This window comes from Lycorma delicatula, chromosome 8 (genome assembly GCF_047948215.1).
Source record: "Lycorma delicatula isolate Av1 chromosome 8, ASM4794821v1, whole genome shotgun sequence".
In the NCBI taxonomy this organism is placed as follows: domain Eukaryota; kingdom Metazoa; phylum Arthropoda; class Insecta; order Hemiptera; family Fulgoridae; genus Lycorma; species Lycorma delicatula.
In genome coordinates, this window is record NC_134462.1 from 136,342,632 (window position 1) to 136,365,113 (window position 22,482).

At 34.0% G+C, this 22,482-nt stretch overlaps 1 protein-coding gene across 1 annotated transcript in view; it reads left to right on the forward strand.

Moving 5' to 3' along the window:
- LOC142329540 (uncharacterized) overlaps window positions 1-22,482 on the forward strand; it is a 137,525-nt gene that overhangs the window by 43,869 nt on the left and 71,174 nt on the right. The window contains exon 18 of the mRNA XM_075374212.1: window positions 15,204-15,254. Coding sequence (XP_075230327.1) covers window positions 15,204-15,254 — 51 coding nt within the window. The remainder of the gene's footprint in view (window positions 1-15,203; window positions 15,255-22,482) is intronic.

Consider the following 22,482-nt stretch of genomic DNA (forward strand, 5'->3'; position numbering starts at 1 on the left):
AATAGAGCCAAGCTTGATTTGTCCTTCTATTATAGAAAATACTAGCGCCAATAAGTAAGTCGATTCCTCTACTCTTGTAAAAGTGTTTGTCAGCCAAATTTACTTCATTTGGAATATTAAATTCTTTGTGTATTGAAGATCATGGGCTATCCTTTTCAACACCAATAACTCTAGCTCTTCTTCAAAGTTGCTAAACCTTGATTAAATAGTAGTTCGTACGGAATATTTAGCTGATGTATTTGAGTTCCCAATGCCAATTAGGAACTGCCTCAACAATGAAGTGTGCTACGGTGTCATTGTTTACAAGAATATGGGCTTTTACATTGAATGTGTCCCTCTTTTAAGCAGTTTAAACATATATTATGCTATCTTACCTTAGCGTATCTTTGGGAAGAAGTACAAGTAGTCAATTGATTACAAGAAAAGGTTGCATGGTCTTGTTTACAAATGTCACAAACACGTTTAGAAGAATTGATATTTGTATTGCAGAAAGTCCTTTGTACTGATTGAGTGACACGAGAGTTTTTATAACTGTTTGTGTTAAATGTCCCTTTGATGTGCGGTTTAGATAGATGATTTTCTTCCCGTACTTCTTGACTGACAAACTGACCATTTAAATACGTCATTAAATCTTTAAAGACATATGGAATCATTTGTAATTTTAGGACGCTTGAAGATGTCTCACTTGTAATATCGTTTAAGTTTTCAATTTTTTCATTTATAATTCGTTTAGTATACGCTTCCCAGCGGTCTCTAGTTTCAAGATCTAATTTGTTTACCACTAGAAACAATAAAAGTATACTCCACTGATCTACAGGCTCGCCGAGATTTCGTAAAGCAGTTAAATTATTCGAAATAGTATCGTATAGGTTTTTTAATCCAGATGCTGAATTAATTTTAAGTATTCCCTGTACGTGAGCCTTTATTATTAATCTCTTATTGTCAAATCTTTGTTTGAGAGATGACCAAGCTGAATCGTAATTACATGATGAGACCTTTCCTTGATAGTCCGTAGAGCTTCATCTGTAAGGCAAGAACGAAGGTAATAAAATTTTTGTATTTTTGTCAGTTTTGTTGAATTATTTATCATAGAATCGAATATATCATGAAAATCTGTCCAATTTTAATAATTGCCGAAAAAAGGAAGGTAAAGGTATATGTGGAAGTTTAACGACACCAGTTACGTCAGTTCGTTCAGGAGAAAGCTCGAAAGGATTACTTGTTCAGGAATTTTACGGGCTGAAAGAATATCTTCAATTTTAGCACGAATATCAAAATAACTCTCTTGAAATGAGACGTACTCAGCTTCGTCATTTTCATAATAATCACTAGCGGCAATTTCTTGAATTTCATTTTGGATGACGTTGAAGTCGGTCCAGCATTCTTCAAGCTTCTGTAGTCTCGAAGTTAAATTGAATAAGGATTGGATTTTTGCATTAAAGGTAAGGAGATAAGTCTTTATGCGAGTGACTCGTGCCTTCACATGTCCGCGCCTAGCTCTTAAGTTCATGCTTCGTTCCGAGACTTTTTCCTCGCTCTCCTCATTTGAAGACGTTTAAAAATATCACAACCAAGTACTGAGATTACAAATTGAAATTATAACTAATTGTACTTAGGTACGCTAAATATATGATTAATAATAAAGAAAATATTAAGTAGTACAATGCATAAACCTAGCTACGAGAACATATTAAATTACATACGTCAAAAAACAAAAAAATATTATATTGTAACATATAAATATTAAAATATTATCGCTTCAATAATATTTAAATAGTAATAATACAACAAATAGTAAATAGACTGATATCTATAGATACATATCAAAAGTTATTTTAAAAAAACGTTTAATTTATATTCTGTAGAGAATAATTATTCTAAATGCAATAAAATTCCATCATATAAACATTTCTGGGAAAAGATCAATTACGTAAAGATAAGAAAATATTATACACAAATTCAAAGACTGTAAAATGGAATTACATAACAAACATGAGTCATAAACATCAGCATAGAAGCCAAAATATAGATTTCATTACTTAACGATAAACACTGATAAGACAAATTTAGGTCGATAAAATTTACTGAGTGTAAAAAAAACTAAGAAAAACAAAATAAAACCTGTTTACAATAACAATTAAGTAGCATTAAACTCTTAATATTTAATAAACGACTTTACCTCATACAAGGTTGAACTTGAAATTATGGACACAATAACGAAAATGTAACAAACGTGTTAAACAAAAATGTATACCGAGACAAGTAAATAATAAAAAATCGAAATGTGAAAAACTTAGGTAACAACAGATTCACAACTAGAACTAATGCAATATTTAAACGATACTGAACATAAGCTTAAATATTTTACGTAAGTGGCTTGCGTCAATGTTAAGGTACAATAAATTAACTTTCATTACTTACAGATGTACATTATAAAATACGAGTTGACTTGCGTCGAATAATACGTATTTTTCTCACCAGAACCTGACACGTTGGCCAAACTAACGTAAGTAGAAGGAAGATTTGACTACCTATGTGTTGCGAATGTCTAGAAGCATAGATGAAGACATAGGTGTAGAAACAAAATGCGATCTGAGATGATGTTGATGGAAGATCGGATTTTGAATAGCCATACGTCGAACGTTTATCTTCGCGTAAATGGTGAACGTAGGCACGTTTATATACAGCACTCAAGACCAAATAGTTAAATATGTGGAAAATCTCGAACTAGTTTAATACACTTCCGTTTAAATACACAATCTTGAAAGCGAACTGTTCATTAAATTCGTTTAATTACAGTTTCGAAACTTCGTTTAATATAATCGTTTAAAATATCACGTCGGGGTCACCAAAAATGTTTGAGAAATAATGCAAGGTGAAATAGATATTCACGCGATAAGTTATAACTTGTATTTATTGAAATTATATAACATTGATGCATTATAACAAACATTTAGCATATTACATATCGTTTAAGTTTACGTTTAGAAACAGCACTGGACTGTCCGAGTCGGCATCTGGACCGCGACTGACCATAGACTGCCCCCACTCCCTCTTGAACAGTTAGCAGAGAGGTCGATCCGATAGAAACACTTAACACTACGCACAATACAAACAAATTAGAATGTTAATAGGCTATTGTCGATCCAACGGCGGGTAGCCATTAGTATTGTTGCGGCATACCGTACGGTCTTTCGTAGTGCGGTTGAAGTCGTTGCGGGTGTTCCTCCATTTTGTTGACGGCCCAAATGCTCTTCGGATATACAATGGAATGCCTAAAGCTAAAGCCAGGCATATACTGTTGTGTTGAGAGACTGGCAAGATACCTGGAATACCTCTCCCAGCTACTAACAGGGCATGCAGAGTTCGAAGGATACCTGTGTCGATTTGGAAAGAATGCTACCTCTGCCTGCACGTATTGCGAGTTACCGGATACACCCGAGCATACCATATATAAATGTAGTAAGTGGGATGGTATGACACAGGAGCTTGGATTAGTCTGACTTACTCGGGAGAGGACCATGGACTACATGTTGCCCACTAGGCGGGCCTGGGATGATGTTGAGAAGCTTGCTTCAAGAATACTGATGATTAAAACCCGTGATGTTTGGGAGTTGGATCGTGAGTAGCTGTGGCTGCATGACGTGTGTGGATGTGAGGGGTGAAGATTGGCCTCTCGTAGAGTCGCCGTCCGTCCGGGCTTGCTTGGGTGGGCGGTGCAGAAGAAGTGTGGGGACATTGGATCCCTTGCGTCTTCCTGCTGATTAACGATTTTTTTTAGGGTTACATTTAGATCTACACCGGTGGGGCAGTCTGCAATGGCTGTTCTTACTGCAACAGGTAAATCAAATAACAGAAGATCCAACCGGCGGCCTGACCTGCCATGCCGGACGTTATACCGGTAGGCGAGGAGGGCCGTTTGAGTTAAAGGACAAACTCCTTCTCAGTACAATAATTTGCTGTTGGTTCCACGCAGGGGTGTAGGAAAGGGAAAAAAACAAAAACAAACGTTATTACTCAGACTGGAGAGGGACACCTGTTGGTGACTTTGAACTTGACCTTATTTCGAGGTTAAAACTACTTTTTTAAATGGAATGATTAATTTTTGACCCCATCAATGAAAATAGTGGACAATTTTACATTGGAATATGTAGTCAAACATACGGCTAACAATCAGAAATAGTGTTGGTTAACTGGAATTTCTCCCGCCACCACCCCATTCGGTCGCCCTAGAGTATAGACCGAATGTCAGTGCCAAAATACGGCTACTGTGCCTCTAAACAGTTTAGCGACCTCGTTACCTAAAAGCTCCTAGTGAGCTACCTATCAGCGTGAGCGGATTAAGCAGGGTGCTATTCACCACCCGCTTACGTGTCCCAACCGCTCACTTGTCAAACTAAAACTAGATCGAGGAGGCGTATCCCTTGCTACTAATAAACTAAAAATTATTACGTTATAAAATAAAAGACAGCAATTTAGACTGTCAAGCCTCGGTCGCTGTATGCCAGCTAGTGCCTGTCCACCATTTAAAGCGCTTGGAGCTTATATCTGGCTGGTGGCCAGCCATTATCTCAGAAAAAACTTCCCACAGCAGCGCTATAGGAATCAGTATAACCCAGATTATCTAAAAGACTCTAGGGATGACGGTTGAACATCGCAACCTCATCGAGGAACTCGCACACGGTCCGACAATGCGGCTCTCGCCACATTGACTCGCCGTTTATGAGCGGCCAGTTTTCCCTATGATCTCCAAGTTCCAGGATGGCTCGGTGTCTGGCCCCCCCAAGAGCAGGGCAGTCGAATATCATATGCTCGTTCGACTGGACCTCCCCGCAGACACACAACTCATCAGCCGCTAGGCGAAACCGAAACAGATATTGCTTCAAATCCACATGGTTGGTGAGCATCTGGGCACCAGCTGCCCTTAAAAATGAATTTGAGGCGTACCATCCCCCCAGATCCTGTATAAACCTATACAAGGATCTTCCCTTAGTCGTGGTGTGCCATTCAAGCTGCCATGCCTCCATCGCGAGGCTCCATTGCCTCTTCTGTAGGCGGGAAATGGGCAACTGAACGAAATTTAAATCCGGTGCGTTGTGATAGCCGTTCCGCTCCGGTTCTGGCCCGGCTTGAAACCGCATCCCAAATGCCTCGGCTTCCCGAGCTCTTCGCAACTTCCACATGGCTGCGCCCGAACTTTCACCACTAAATCGATTGCGAGAGCCTTTCCCAATACGGTGGTAGCCTCGTAGGAGGTTGTTTTAAAAACACCAGTGCATACTATTAAGGCTCTGCGCTGGGTACTCCTTAAATTTTGAAGCAGTGTTCTATTTCTATCCAACCTATGCGGCCAAATTGGTGCCGCGTATGCGATCATGCTCTCGAAGACACCTCGGTACATCAAGTACATTTGACAGCCCGTAATCCTTCCGAGCAATCCTTCTGTTTGTGCATCACAGAGACAGCGTCCGCCGCAACTTGCTTAATGTGGTTACTAACAAGCAACTTATCATCAAACAAAACATCTAGGTACTTATGAACCCTTACTCGGCTGATTACACAGCCTTTATACTTAATGTTGGGGTTACGAATGCTTGATAATTTGTCTGCACTCTTCAGAAGCATAGACTTCGTATTGGGCACAGAAATCTTTAAATTTTACATGTCCATCCAGCCCTAGGCGGTTGATAAAGCCGCCTGCGCCCTATTCTCTAGCTACGGTCGTGAATTACCACGAACTAAAAGGAGACAGTCATCGGCGAAAGCCTGGGCCGTGACCCCTTTTGGGAATGTCAACCCCAGAAATCCATCAAACACCAAGTTCCACAGCAGGGGACAGAGAACGGAACCCTGCGGGCTTCCCCTGGTGACGGACTTTTCCACAACTAGGTGCGCATCCTCAGAAATAGTGTTATACGGAGATACAGAAACAGAAATAGTGTTATACGAGTTATACATTTTTAAAGGTCATACAATATTCCTGGGACATTTATAGTCCAGGCCATTTATCTCGCAAACTACGGGAAAGAGCATAAAAATGATTTTAAACTATCGTATAAAATTATCTCTGATGGTTAATTATATTATCTTCAAAAAAGGACCAAAGGTCATATGTTTGACTACATATCCGATGTAACATTTTTCTCTCTTTTCATTGGTGGGGTCAAAAGTAGGCCATTCCATTTGAAAAAATCACGTTAACCTTGAATAAGGGCAAATTCAGTGTCACCATGAGGTGCCCCCGTCCAATCTGAGTAACTTCTGTTTAAGTAACTTTTTTTTTGTATTGTGCGTATTTTACGACATAAATGTCTGGGGCGATTAAAATGAAACACTGCACATATACATACACAGGATGTCTCACGAGGAAACGGATGAAATTCATAGGTAGATTCCTCTCTGAAACACTTTGTTTTCGAGTTCCGGCTAGCGAAATATTTCGCCCGGATTTCAGCTCTTCGAAATGTAGATTGGGGTTTAAAAACCTGAAGAAAAGGTGTCAGATGAATCGGTGGAATTTAGAGAAGCTTGAGGAAGAGCAGGTAAAGAAGATTTTTGAGGAGGACATCGCAAGAGGTCTGAGTAAAAAAGATAAGGTAGAAAATGTAGAAGAAGAATGGGAGAATGTTAAAAAGGAAATTCTTAAATCAGCAGAAGCAAACTTAGGCGGAATAAAGAGAACTGGTAGAAAACCTTGGGTTTCAGACGATATATTGCAGCTGATGGATGAACGTAGAAAATATAAGAATGCTAGTGATGAAGAAAGTAAAAGGAACTATCGGCAATTAAGAAATGCTATAAACAGGAAGTGCAAAGTGGTGAAAGAAGAGTGGATTAAAGAAAAGTGTTCAGAAGTGGAAAGAGAAATGAACATCGGTAAAATAGACGGAGCATACAGGAAAGTTAAGGAAAATTTTGGGGTACATAAATTAAAATCTAATAATGTGTTAAACAAAGATGGTACACCAATATATAATACGAAAGGTAAAGTCGATAGATGGGTGGAATATATTGAAGAGTTATACGGAGGAAATGAATTAGAAAATGGTGTTATAGAGGAAGAAGAGGAAGTTGAGGAGGATGAAATGGGAGAAACAATACTGAGATCTGAATTTAAGAGAGCATTAAACGATTTAAATGATAGAAAGGCTCCTGGAATAGACGGAATACCTGTAGAATTACTGCGCAGTGCAGGTGAGGAAGCGATTGATAGATTATACAAACTGGTGTGTAATATTTATCAAAATGGGGAATTTCCATCAGACTTCAAAAAAAGTGTTATAGCTATGATACCAAAGAAAGCAGGGGCAGATGAATGTGAAGAATACAGAACAATTAGTTTAACTAGTCATGCATCAAAAATCTTAACTAGAATTCTGTACAGAAGAATTGAGAGGAGAGTGGATAAAGTGTTGGGAGAAGACCAATTTGGTTTCAGGAAAAGTATAGGGACACGGGAAGCAATTTTAGGCCTCAGATTAATAGTAGAAGGAAGATTAAAGAAAAACAAACCAACATACTTGGCGTTTATAGATCTAGAAAAGGCTTTCGATAACGTAGACTGGAATAAAATGTTCAGCATTTTAAAAAAATCAGGGTTCAAATACAGAGATAGAAGAACAATTGCTAACATGTACAGGAACCAAACAGCAACAATAACAATTGAAGAACATAAGAAAGAAGCCGTAATAAGAAAGGGAGTCCGACAAGGATGTTCCCTATCTCCGTTACTTTTTAATCTTTACATGGAACTAGCAGTTAATGATGTTAAAGAACAATTTATATTCGGAGTAACAGTACAAGGTGAAAAGATAAAGATGCTACGATTTGCTGATGATATAGTAATTCTAGCCGAGAGTAAAAAGGATTTAGAAGAAACAATGAACGGCATAGATGAAGTCCTACGCAAGAACTATCGCATGAAAATAAACAAGAACAAAACAAAAGTAATGAAATGTAGTAGAAATAACAAAGATGGACCACTGAATGTGAAAATGGGAGGAGAAAAGATTATGGAGGTAGAAGAATTTTGTTATTTGGGAAGTAAAATTACTAAAGATGGACGAACCAGGAGCGATATAAAATGCCGAATAGCACAAGCTAAACGAGCCTTCAGTAAGAAATATAATTTGTTTACATCAAAAATTAATTTAAATGTCAGGAAAAGATTTTTGAAAGTGTATGTTTGGAGCGTCGCTTTATATGGAAGTGAAACTTGGACAATCGGAGTATCTGAGAAGAAAAGATTAGAAGCTTTTGAAATGCGGTGCTATAGGAGAATGTTAAAAATCAGACGGGTGGATAAAGTGACAAATGAAGAGGTATTGCGGCAAATAGATGAAGAAAGAAGCGTTTGGAAAAATATAGTTAAAAGAAGAGACAGACTTATAGGCCACATACTAAGGCATCCTGGAATAGTCGCTTTAATATTGGAAGGACAGGTAGAAGGGAAAAATTGTGTAGGCAGGCCACGTTTGGAGTATGTAAAACAAATTGTTGGGGATGTAGGATGTAGAGGGTATACTGAAATGAAACGACTAGCACTAGATAGGGAATCTTGGAGAGCTGCATCAAACCAGTCAAATGACTGAAGACAAAAAAAAAAAAAAAAAATTCAGCTCTTCTAAAAAAAAATTCTATTTATTATTTATTTCAGCTATTCTAATTTTTGGAACCCAAATTAAAGAGTAAAGTTGGTGGTTTGTTATTTAATTTGAGCTGGGAATTTGGATAAAACAGGTTCCACAACTGTAACTTCAATATTTTTAAGATATCCGACGCAAAACACAAAATTCGGTGTCGAAAAACAAGTTTTTTTAGGGTTTATAGCACAATAGCTTTGTCAAATTACTAACAAATGAGAAGGATCTAGTAATAAGACTTGTAGAGAATTTAATTCTGAGAAAATTAATGTAAATAAAGCTAATAAAAAGTAAACAAAACCTTTTAAAAATCGGTTTTTTTTATTGAAGCGAAAGAAACGAAAACTAGACAGAAAATCGTATTATTCTTTCTTTGCCCAAAAACAAAATAAAAAAAAAATAAAATACATGAAATGATAAATTGTAACAGAATAACGAAACTTAGTTACGGTAATTGTTGGAAATTCCCTCTTTCACAATGTACAATACAGCCATCTGCCCGATGTAAAATATATCCGGTGGCTTTTCTATCATCTCAGGATCGTTTCATATAAATTCAATAGCATTGCGTATTTTAATAACTCTTCTTTAGTGTTAACTTTTTATCGGTATATTATCGTTTTCATATGATCTCAAATGAAGTAATCAGTCGCGTTAAGTCAGGTGATCTTGGTGGCCAATCGGTTGGTCCACCGCGTACAATCCAGTTTAAGAAATTAGCATTTAAGTGATTTCTAGCTAGTAACCGAAAACGTGGCATTGCATCATCCTGCTGGAAAATCATTTGCAATCTAATTTGTAAAGGTACATCCTCCAAAAAAGCCGGCAAATTATATTTCAAGAAAGGAACGTATGCATTCTCCGTAAGGTTTTCATTGAAAACAAATTGTCTCAGAACCTTGTCATAAATAATGAACGTTGAAATCTACATTGAAACAAGTTTTTACAGTACAATGTGGATTGTCTTCGCTCCATAAATGATTATTTCTAGAATTGAAGTTTCCGTTTTTCGTAAAAGCGGCATCATCAGTAAATAAAATTGAATTTGCCTTATCAGCGTAGTCATAAGTCAATGACAGAAGTCTAATCTCCGAGGGGCAACCTGTTGGCCACAAATTTTGAAACTTCTGGAGGTATAAAGGATAAAGATTTTCTTTTCGTAGGATGCTCCACACTTTGTTTTTTGACAAACCAGTGCGACATGAAATTCGCTTTGTATTAGTGCTTTGGGCTAGGCTGAATGTGGTGAATCACACGATGTTCATCATTAACAAGAGATTTACTTGGCGTTGAACTAAAAAACGAGCCTTTTGGAAATGACCTTTTCGTTCGTAAATGCTGATACACCGAAGAAAACGTTTTCGTATTTGAAATCCGCCTTCCAGGAAATATTTCCTTGTATTCACGTTGAGCAGCTTCAGAATTTCCGTTACAAAATCCATAAACAAATATTATATCGGCATATTCCTCATTAGAAATATTCCTCGTACGCTACGATATAATTAGTGAAGTGAATAAAAACCAGTATTTACTTTTACTTGCAATTATCCCTAGAATGGTACGTATACGCCTATTAGACGTAGTTCAGTAGTTGAACAGCCGCCATTTTGTTTTGGAGGAGAATAATACCCCTGCCTTCTAGATATACTACACCTGACTATCCATTGGAGGATTAGTGTACTTCAAACCTCAGAAGTGTTCACATCAAGGTCAGTGCATTTTTTCTAACAAATCCTACCACGCCTCTTAGGCGTGTTGGTACTATTCTTGATGTATTTTTTTTTTTTTTGCTAAATATAGCAAGCTATAATGCTTACATTATTTATTTGCACAATTTTTTTATGAAAAATAATGGTGACAAGAAGCATTTGTCAAGATTTCACTTCCTCATGAAATTGGCCGATCAACTGTCAATTCCGTGGACGATGGAGAGACTGAAACAGTCACACATGCCTCACAACCTACGAAGCATCATAAAAAATTGTCTCGGTGTGACGGATGCACCTGTTGAAATACAAGCGGCATCAAAATCTGAAAAAAGGCAGTATTGTACGTACTGTTCTTATAAGAAGAAAAGAATGAGTAAAATGACCTGCTGCAACTGCAGAAAGCCAGTGTGTGGCGAACATTGTTTCAACATTTGCCAAGTTTGTAAAAAATAATAAATTTATGACCAATTTTTGTTTAAATCTCATTAAAGTGTTTTTTATATACCTCATCCTTTTATTTAAACATTTTTACCTGCTTGAAAAAATTCCTGGGAATCGAATTCAAATTTATTTTCTATAATGATGTTTTCTTACTTGCAGTTTTGTTTAATATTTTAATTCTAAGAGCAGTTTTTCATTCTATGATATGTAGTAAGTATGCAAATAGAAGAAGATTTAACATTTATTGACATTTACAGAATTTAAAATATTTATTATACCATTTTTTGGCACTTTTCAGGGCTGTACGTCTATAAGACGTATAGGTACCATTCACTATTGTTGTGTATAGGTACTATTCTAGGGTTAAACAAGTGTTTACTTGCAGTTCTGTGAATAAACAACGGTAAACCAAATACTTGACAAGTATTCTCTTTACTTGTAAAATAGGGAAGTGAATAACCTTTACTCATCAAGCGTTTACTTGTAACTACACGCAATTACTGATTCCGGTCAGACTTTACTTAAAACGAGTGAATAAAATCCTAAGTTCGGAAGAGTATTCCAGTATTTACTGGTAGAATTTCAAGGTAGCTATTTAGTAACCTCATCAAACTTTCATTTAATTTTTATACTTGGTATGGCTGCCTTTGTCAACATTCGTCAACCAAAAACTTACAAAGAAAGGCGAGTATTGAGTCCAAGAAGATATGAAGAACTAATTCGTTTACGAAAGAATCAGTTGAATTTTTGACGAAGGCTTTTTTGGAAGAAAGTAATGAAAAGCGAGGAGATGCTCTGTCATCGCAACAGAAGATGGAAGTATTTTTGCGGTACTTATCAGACCCTGGATTTCAAAACGGTGTCGGTGAAGACTTCGGGATTCACCGTTCTACAGTATGCATAACTTTCGATTACGTTCTGAATAAAATAAACGAAAAGGCATCCGAGTGGATTCACTTTCCACAGAATGCTCATGAGTTAAATGAAGCCAAGAGAAAATGGAGTTCTCGCTTTAAAATGCCGAGCGTAATAGTGCTGTGGATTGCACGCACTTAGAAATAAATAAACCAGCACGCTACAGAGACTGTTACGTAAACCGTAAGAAGTATCCCAGCATCAACGTTCAGGTAACATGTGATTCCACTGAAAAAAATCACTAGCGTTGATGCTTCTTGGCCGGGTAGCACCGATGACAGTCGCATTTGGAAACGGAGCAGTGTTTGCCAAACCATGGCTAAATTTAATGGTACGGTATGCCTTTTGGGAGACAGTTTTAAAACGCTGTTACGAACTTATTTTATGTGGAATCTAAGTCGCTTATTTTGTTTATACGATGTAAAATGTTTTATTTAGACTAGAAAGAATATGACCATTTTTTTCTCAGAAATGTATAGCTTATCTTACTAGCAACATATCGATGTATTGAAACACATAATAAATTATGATATACGGCACGCAAAAAGAAAAAGAAGGAATTTGTGGTCATAAATACGTCACTTTACTTGAGGTCTATAAATATCTTTTCTGACAAATGATATCGGTAAACATGTAACACATAACGATTCGTAATGAATAAGAGTTTACAGTAAAAATGGGTTTTTGTCAATATGAATAGCCTTTTGAGTGGTGGGAATTTTTATAAAACGTAGTTTTCTGAATCTACGTTCACTTATACTAACATATGTTACTAATCTTGGCGCTCTATCGCCATCAGGCGCAACAAAGAGAGACTGGCGAGGACGCACAGGTGTGTGCTCCTAGGTGTTGTGTCCGCATACAGGACACTGTCCTATGCCGCCTTGTGCGTGTTATCGGGTACACCTCCTATTGACCTAATCGCAAAAAAGAGGGTGGAGAGGGCACAAGGCAAGCCAGAACAAGAGGTCAGGGATGCCGTTTATAATATCTGGCAGGAAAGATGGTCGCAGGAAGCTGTGGGTCGATGGACGAGAACCCTCATCCCCGACATCAAGCCGTGGTTGTCGAGAAGATTTGGTGAGGTTGATCATCACCTATCGCAGTTTTTTACAGGGCATGGTTCCTTCAATAACTACCTGCACAAAATAGGCAAGAGAGAAGAACCGATTTGCAACTACTGCGACGAGATAGATGATGCTGAGCACACCTTTTTGAGTGCAATAGGTGGGACACACTTAGACATAGTAAGGCACTCACAGGTATAACTCCAGAGACAACAATAGACTACATGCTAAGAAGCGAGTCAAACCGGAATAATTTTGCTAGTTTTGTTAGACAAGTTGTTCTACAGAAATACTCCGATGAGAGAAGACAAGGTGTTGGCTAGAATAGGACTGGGTGGACAGCCTTGCTGGTGAGGTCTAACATGCTGCGGTGTGTTGGCACTGATGAGCCACCAAGGACTCCACGGGTAACAGTCAGGCAAGAGCACACTGAATACTGAAGGGACCCGGTACCGCGTCGCGGCGAACTGGGTCTGGCGTGGTGTATTAGTATTGCCCTTTTGGGTCCCCAAGGGGCCAATATTGATAAAGAACTCTCAAAAAGAGCTAACCGGTAGGCCGACCTTCCTTGCCGGTATATAGCCGGTAGGTGGGGAGGCCTATTTGAGTTTAAAGACACTCCCCTGGCGGCGTAATACCAACAAGTCGGTCCGGCCCAGGGGAGCTGAGAGAAAAAAAAAAAAAAAAAAAAAAATGTTACTAATCTGTGATTTATGACACGGGTTTTTCATCATATTTTGCCTAATTTTCAACCGATTTGCTTGAAAGTATTATTTTTAAAATCAGCAAACTATGTTTCATAACGAAAGCAAAAAAAAAAAAAAAATTCGCTTATAAAAAACGCGGTAGAAATGCGCAAAATAATTCTGCAATTAAATTATCGTAATTTTTGAGGCAATCATATACCAACATATTTTCGCGGATACCAATCAACCGCGGATCATTGTGATGGGAAAAGATTAAAACAAAAGAAACGTTTGATGTATTGACAAACGTGTCTGAACATGATGATGTACAGGATATGAATCATATAAGTGTTTACTTGATAAGTAAAGAGAATAAGTAAAAGCAAAATGGGAAAACTACTGCCAAATACTTGGACAACTACAAATGTTACAAGTGTTTACTTATAGGTATTAGTAAAAGATTATTCACTTAGTCTCAAGGATATACTTTACTTGACCAGTACTTACTTTAAAGTACAAAGTACAGTTTATTCACTTCACTAAATAACACTACACTTCATTTATCTGTATGGTAATTTATGACAACAGATTCAAACCAAGTAACAATTTTCGTTGTTGAGTAGTTGTTAGTATTGCCAACCTATACAATAAAAGTTTTTAAAATATTTCCAAAATAATATACATTTCAATTTAGTTTTTTACGAAATTTCGTTTTACCTGTCCAAATTATTCAATACACAAAGCTAAAATATTGTTCTATAAACTTTGTATTTCTTTTTAAGGTTTTGTTTTTAAAAAGAATGTTTATTAGGTAAATAAAGAATAATACAATTTTTGTCTGTTTTGCTTCAGTAAAAAACCGATTTTTAAAAGTTGTTATCGGTTGTATTTACATTAATTTTCCCAGAATTAAATTCTCTACAAGTTTTTTTACAAAATCTTCCGCATTTATTAGTCATTTAACAAAGCTATTGTGCTACAAACCTTAAAAAATTTGTTTTTCGACACCGAATTTGTGTTTTTCGTCGGGTATCTTAAAAAGTATTGGAGTTATAGTTATGGGACTTGTTTTATCTTAATTCTCACCTCAAATTACATAAGAAACCACCAACTGTGCTTCTTCTTTTGGGTCCAAAAGAAATAGTAGGACTTCTTTTTATTCTAAGAGCTAAAATCCGGGCGAAATTTTTCGCTAGATGTAATTCGAAAAAAAAAGCGTTTCACAGACCTATGTTCATAAAAACGTTTTTCATTATATTTACCACTAGAACACGTCCTGAAAGTTTTTTCGTGGGATACTCTTTAATAAAATACAATCTAATTACTCGTATTAAGAGTGGCTATATTATTAATTCTAAAAAAAAGACAAAAATACGCCGGTAAATAAATAAAATGAATTCGTATTTATTTAATAAAAATAAAACAAAATAAATGTAATAAATAATTTTAAACTCAAAAATCAGTTATTTTTATAATGTTTTAAATTTATTATTACGTTACGTATTTTATTATAACAAGAAATTGTCCTCGTTAAAAAAAGTGAAAGGCGGTAATCCATGTGATAAAATTATATTATGTACAGTTTGTCAGTCAGTTGCCAGCAGTGTAACGACGTACATGAATTGAACATAGATTTATAAACGTAATACTGTTTATTTTATTTATTTATTTGTTATTTTTATTACTTTAAGATTCAGGTTAGATTAGAGTTTTCACGGGATTAAACATTTTTTTCTAAAAGATAAACGTTAATAAAAATGATGTCAGATGAGTACAACAATAAAACAGAAACAGGTACGTCAATCATTAGCTAATTGGTAATTAATTTTATTATTAAAACAATAATCATCATCATTATCGATTAAAATTAATTTGCTACTTCCTATATATCGGTTTATAGGCGTTAATTTCATTTCTAAAACCCCTTAGTATTTAGATACATTTTTTTCATTAAATATAAAAAAATATATACTGGTATATTCCGAAATTAGTTTCGGTATTTAAAATCTATTAAAAAAGTATTAATTATAAGTTACATTAAAAAATGTCAGAAAATTAATTATTTATCATTATATTAAATAAAAGAAAGTTATTATCTCATTATAAATCATATCGCAAACTACTCTTAAAAACGTGTTTGAAGTTTATGTAAACAGATCTTTTTTTGGAATTTTTAACAATTTATTTTTATTAATCTAAGTTATTATAAATAAAAGTAGTCTTCTACTTTATTCTTACCAATAATATGTTTTACCGACGTCCGCGGTTGAGTAGGTAGCGTCTCAGCCGTTCATTCGTAGGTCTCGGGTTCGAATCCCGATCAGTCATTTTCTCAAGTTACCGATTTCCACTGGGCTATGGGATGCCTGCTCTTCATAAAAAAAGAAAAAAAAATGTTTCAAATCTAATATATTTTTTATCTATTTTGCGTAGATCAACTTAAACGTAAAAAATCACCGATAAGAAATTCAATTTTGAACCTTACGATCCAACATCTCTCGACAAATCTGTGTTTATGATCAGTATAGAATATATTATACAATATTATATATTATACATATAATTATATTATTATATTATATATTATATAATATAGAATAGATTATACATATGAATCTTCAGTTTATTTAACGTACCTAAATAAAAGCTTTGTGTTTTTGTTTGTTTTGAGCAGCCTAAATAAAATAAACAAATAACCTAAAACTTGAATAATCTTCAAACAAATATGATATAAATGATATTTATTTCCACTAAAACGATGGAGCTCACTTGCATTTCCTTTATTTATGATGGAGGGAGAAATGCAAAATGCAATTTTATCATGTGAAAAAAACAAATTACCGCGATCGAAAACCAAGACTTCATGGATGTAGCTATATACCCCGATTCATCGGTCGGGCTACGGATTACTGCCATCGGGTGTTCTGTAACGCTAAAGAAATCTTATTCTTGATTAGTTTAAAAATAATACTGCTTTCTCGGTGTAGTAAATCAATTAATTAAATAATCGTCAGCCTAAAACCGGATAAAATCGATTACTAAACTGTAATTAATTTATTTTTTAAACTCTTGCGAAGTAGCATATTTTTAAAATAAAAATTTGATATTGACACCACATGACTTCCTTGTACGTCTATTAAATTACGCAAAGATGCGTAAAAGTCCCTTGATTACTGTTTAAATAAATTGCTTACCAAATAATCCAATAATAAAAACCGATTATTTTACACAACGTCAAAATTAATATTTGTAACCGGTATACATGAGTTCACTAAACGGAATAGTTTAATTATTATTAACTTTTATATATACGACCCACCAGAAATCTTGTACATAGTACGCGCAAGTGAAAAAAATTTTAACAATCACTTGAATTTTTTTTTTTTTTTTTTGTCTTCAGTCATTTGACTGGTTTGATGCAGCTCTCCAAGATTCCCTATCTAGTGCTAGTCGTTTCATTTCAGTATACCCTCTACATCCTACATCCCCAACAATTTGTTTTACATACTCCAAACGTGGCCTGCCTACACAATTTTTCCCTTCTACCTGTCCTTCCAATATTAAAGCGACTATTCCAGGATGCCTTAGTATGTGGCCTATAAGTCTGTCTCTTCTTTTAACTATATTTTTCCAAACGCTTCTTTCTTCATCTATTTGCCGCAATACCTCTTCATTTGTCACTTTATCCACCCGTCTGATTTTTAACATTCTCCTATAGCACCGCATTTCAAAAGCTTCTAATCTTTTCTTCTCAGATACTCCGATCGTCCAAGTTTCACTTCCATATAAAGCGACACTCCAAACATACACTTTCAAAAATCTTTTCCTGACATTTAAATTAATTTTTGATGTAAACAAATTATATTTCTTACTGAAGGCTCGTTTAGCTTGTGCTATTCGGCATTTTATATCGCTCCTGCTTCGTCCATCTTTAGTAATTTTACTTCCCAAATAACAAAATTCTTCTACCTCCGTAATCTTTCCTCCTCCTATTTTCACATTCAGCGGTCCATCTTTGTTATTTCTACTACATTTCATTACTTTTGTTTTGTTCTTGTTTATTTTCATGCGATAGTTCTTGCGTAGGACTTCATCTATGCCGTTCATTGTTTATTCTAAATTAAAGTGAATACAATTCAAAAATATATTTTATTTTTCTGTCAAATAATTAAATAAATAATTTTAAAAAAATAAATAGATATACAATTTTTATAAAAATTTGCTAAGAAAATCCAAAAATAATACGATTCTAGATTATAATTTTCAATTTATATACTCATATGTTTCACCGACTCTATTACTTATACACATATGTAATAATGCCTATTAAATTACATATACACATTTTTAAAAGTAGTTAAATTTTATTTCACTTATAAATTCTGATCTCTTTTTATTGTTATTAATGAACAATTATTTATTGTAATGTTTTTTTTTTTTTACAATCACGGGTTAATAATTATTAATAAATCACTATATTTAATTAAAAAATAAAAAAATGTTGAAAAAATAACTTAAAAAAAAAGTTAAAAAGGAAAAAGGAGATGAAGCCTGATTCGAACCGATGTGCTTTCCTCTTTTAACATCCAAATATTTCATTAATTAAAATTTCATTTGGCTATAAGTCTGGAACCGATGAAAATAACTACCGCTTATGATATATCGTTGAAAATCTCTCAATTGTGCTTATTACTGAAGTTCCCAAAGTTCCCCAAAAATTCAATTTTTTGGGAATTTTGGGCTTATTTGTACACTTTTGGTTCAGTCGATTGCAATCAAAAGGGGGAGGCGCATAACTAGATGTTACAACAGTCCTAAATAAAAAATTTCAACATCCTACGGCTAATCGTTTTTGAGTTATCCGAAATTTTTCGCGGTCACAATACTTCCTTTACTTCGTACAAGGAAGTAAAAATATTTTAATCATTAATTTTTAATCTATCCGCTATACAAAGAGAATGATCTGAAAAATGTTAGTATTTAAATGCCGTAATTTATGTAAATTATAACTTATTGTTTGCTACATTTAAAATACTAAAACATTACAGCTGTCTCTATCGATTAAAAGAGTACCGTAATTCGTTATCTAATGAATTAGACAAACACTTTATACAATTTTATCTCGTATCAAACGGTCAGTAATCCTTTAGCAATTATTATTCAATTACATAACAAGGTTTGTAATTTATAAATTGTAATATAATTAAGGTCAATTTATATTTCTACACTTGGGAGATCCCAAGGCTCGTTTTATAGATTTCATATTAATGAAACCAAAGGTTTCATTAATTTTTTTTAAAGGCCTTCATCAGTAAACGGTTTTGTGCACAATATTTACTGTTTAAAATATTTTTATATCAAGTTACAACTAACATTTGTAAAGTATATTTAAAACAGTACTAAAAACGAGTATTTTAGTCAAAATTCCACCGTTATTTGTATTCTGGATTACCCGTTACAGTATCGATGTTAAGAATAACCATGAGTCCGGCGGTCGTTATTTATAAAGCATCTAACGATACGGTAATATTTCCTGCTTTAATGATTTTTGATTATAATCATCTAAAGAACTATAAATTTGCTTATAAAATTGAGTAATTTCTATAAAATTGGTTAAGCGATATGGGAAAAATTAGTATTTTATTTACATAATTAAATATGCCGATCTGTGTGACGAAGCGGTAGCTTCCCGGCCTTTCATTTGATGGTCAGGCATGACATTTTTCTTGCGCTACAAAATTTCCATTTTCAAATTTCCACGCACAAGCTTGGTTTCATATTTTGATGGGAGTATAAAATAAGTTTAAAGTAATTTAAATAGACAAGCAAGTCGAGCGTTTGACCTTTCCAATCCGGCTAAGCTGTCTTAAACTAAGGTCGAGACAATCTATATTTTACTTATGATTTATTTACACTTTCGTTACTGTATTACAAAATTACTAAAATATAAAATATCGGCGAAAAATACTGTTGTAGTTTATCATTAAATATGACGATCGTACAGTCGATTTTACTGTAAGTGTTAAAAGAACTGTAACAGAAAATCAAGAGAAATGAAAATGTAAATATTATTCGTGTAATGCAGTTTAGATAAAAATCACAATATAACAAATGAAGATATTTAGATGTAACTGTCAATAAACAGTCTACACTGAAAAATACATTTTGTTTATTAACTTTTAAAAAATATTTAAATGTAAGTTAAACATTTAATGTTTAAATGTTATATTAAAACATTTAAAAAAAATTAAAACACCTTATAATTGCCCTCAACTCGCGCAAATTATGAAATCGTATTTAAATCTAATTAAGTACTATTTTAAATGAAATATACGATAACACTTTAATAATATAAAAACACAGTTTTTATATGTATTTTACAGATTACTCTTAACCATAACAATCGATATTTTACTATGTGACTTGGAGGAAGAGGACTGAAGAGGAATTTCCCCGGGAGAAGGACCCAACATTTTGTAACTTTTCCTTGGAATAACCCCAATAAACGTTTTAAAGAGTCACGATCCAAAAAGGATTGAAACGCGATTCCTAACTCCGTCCATTAAAATAAAATAAACTTAATCTATAACCGTCAATAAATTAAACACCCGTTATCTAATCAGTAGGACCCAGCAGCAAGGGACAAATGTCGAGGTACCGCGCGGTAAGTAAGGAAATAAAACATCTCCCTAAACGTTTGCGTTTTGTTCTGTTTTCCAAATTACAAGTAAAATTAATTCAGCCGAAATAGAATTTACTATAGACGTACGTTAACACGCATTCTGATAAAATAAAACTGCAACAACAGATATACAGAGAATAAACATATCACTAAACCGTGTAAATCAATTAAAATTAATATAACAATAAATCAATTATTAAATTAAAAAAATAAAAATAAATATTTTAATTTACGACTCATATGTTTTTTAGTCATGATACTAAAGAAAGCAGGAGCAGATAAATGTGAAGAATACAGAACAATTAGCTTAACTAGCCGTGCATAAAAAATCTTAACTAGAATTCTGTACAGAAAAACAGAGATGAGAGAGGAAGAAGTGTTAGGAGAAGACCAATTTGGTTTCAGGAAAAGTATAGGGAGAAGGGAAGCAATTTTAGCGCTCAAATTAATAGTAGAAGGAAGATTAAAGAAAAACAAACCGACATACTTGGCGTTTATAGACCTAGAAAAGGCATTCGATAACGTAGACTGGAATAAAATGTTCAGCATTTTAAAAAAATTAGGGTTCAAATACAGAGATACAAGAACAATTGCTAACATGTACAGGAAGCAAACAGCAACAGTAATAATTGAAGAACATAAGAAAGAAGCCGTAATAAGAAAGGGAGTCCGACAAGGATGTTCCCTAACCCCGTTCCTTTTTAATCTTTACATACAACTAGCAGTTAATGATGTTAAGGAACAATATAGATTCGGAGTAACAGTACAAGGTGATGCTATGATTTACCGATGATATAGTAATTCTAGCCGAGAGAAAAAGGATTTAGAAGGAACAATGAACGGCATGGATGAAGTCCTACGCAACAACTACCGCATGAAAATAAACAAGAACAAAACGAAAGTAATGAGATGTAGTAGAAGATGGACTACTGAATGTGAAAATAGGAAGAGAAAAGATTATGGAGGTAGAAGAATTTTGATATTTAGGAAGTAGAATTACTAAATACGGACGAAGCAGGAGCGATATAAAATGCCGAATAGCACAGGTGAAACGAGCCTTCAGTCAGAAATATAATTTGTTTAGATAATATAATTAATTTAAACACCAGGAAAAGATTTTTGAAAGTATATGTTTGGAGCGTAGCTTTATATGTAAGTGAAACTTCGACAACCGGAGTATCTGAGAAGAAAAGATAGAAGCTTTTGAAATGCGGTACTATAGGAGAATGTTAAAAATCAGATGGGTGGATAAAGTGACAAATGAAGAGGTGTTGCGGCAAATAGATGAAGAAAGAAGCATTTGGAAAATATAGTAAAAGAAGAGACAGACTTATAGGCCATATATTAAGGCATCCTGGAATAGTCGCTTTAATATTAGAGGGTCAGATAGAAGGAAAAAATTGTGTAGGCAGGCAACGTTTGGAATATGTAAAACAAATTGTTAGGGATGTAGGATGTAGGGGGTATACCGAAATGAAACGACTAGCACTAGATAGGGAATTTTGGAGAGCTGCATCAAACCAGTCAAATGACTGAAGACAAAAAAAACAATTTTTAGTTTTGTAAAAAAAAAAACTTTGATTCCATAACATATGAAATTATAATGATACGATCTTCTTAACTAAATACAAACGTCTGTTTACAATCTCAACTTAATATAATTAAGAAAATTTATTTAAAAATAATAATACAGCCGTACAAAATTCAGCGCATGAGACCTTAAACCTTAAAAAACTTTAAAGAAAGCGAGGCGATGAAAAAATTACGTAATAATAATTAAAGTATAGAAGAATAATGTTGAAGGTCGAGAGATTAACGACAGCAGCAAATTTAATTATTATAAAAAATCACACGTTGTATTATTTTTATTAAAACAATTTAACGTTTATGAAAGTTTAGCATTTAAATTAATGTTTAAACGTTTAAATTTTTAAACAAAGTGTTAATACTGACTATTACTTACACAACAAATTTAACTTCTATTGTTATTTAGGCATATTCATGATAACGGTGATATAAAAAGAAACCTTCTTAAACAAAAAAAAAAATTATTTTACTTTTCTATAAGTTAATTTTTTTAACTCTAAAAAGAATTAATTTTAAAAAATTAAAAATTAAAAAATTTAAAAAAATTAGTTAATTTTTTTAACTCTTTTGCTCTAAAAATTCTCTAAAACCAGTTTAGAACAATTTAAATTACGTATTAATCTTATACTGCGTATTATTTATACTACTTATTAACTAATCCGTAATTTTCTGTAATGATATTATTAATACGTTATTATTTTTAAAACGTGTTATCAGTAGACGTGTTCTTAAAACACATTTAACATACTGTGA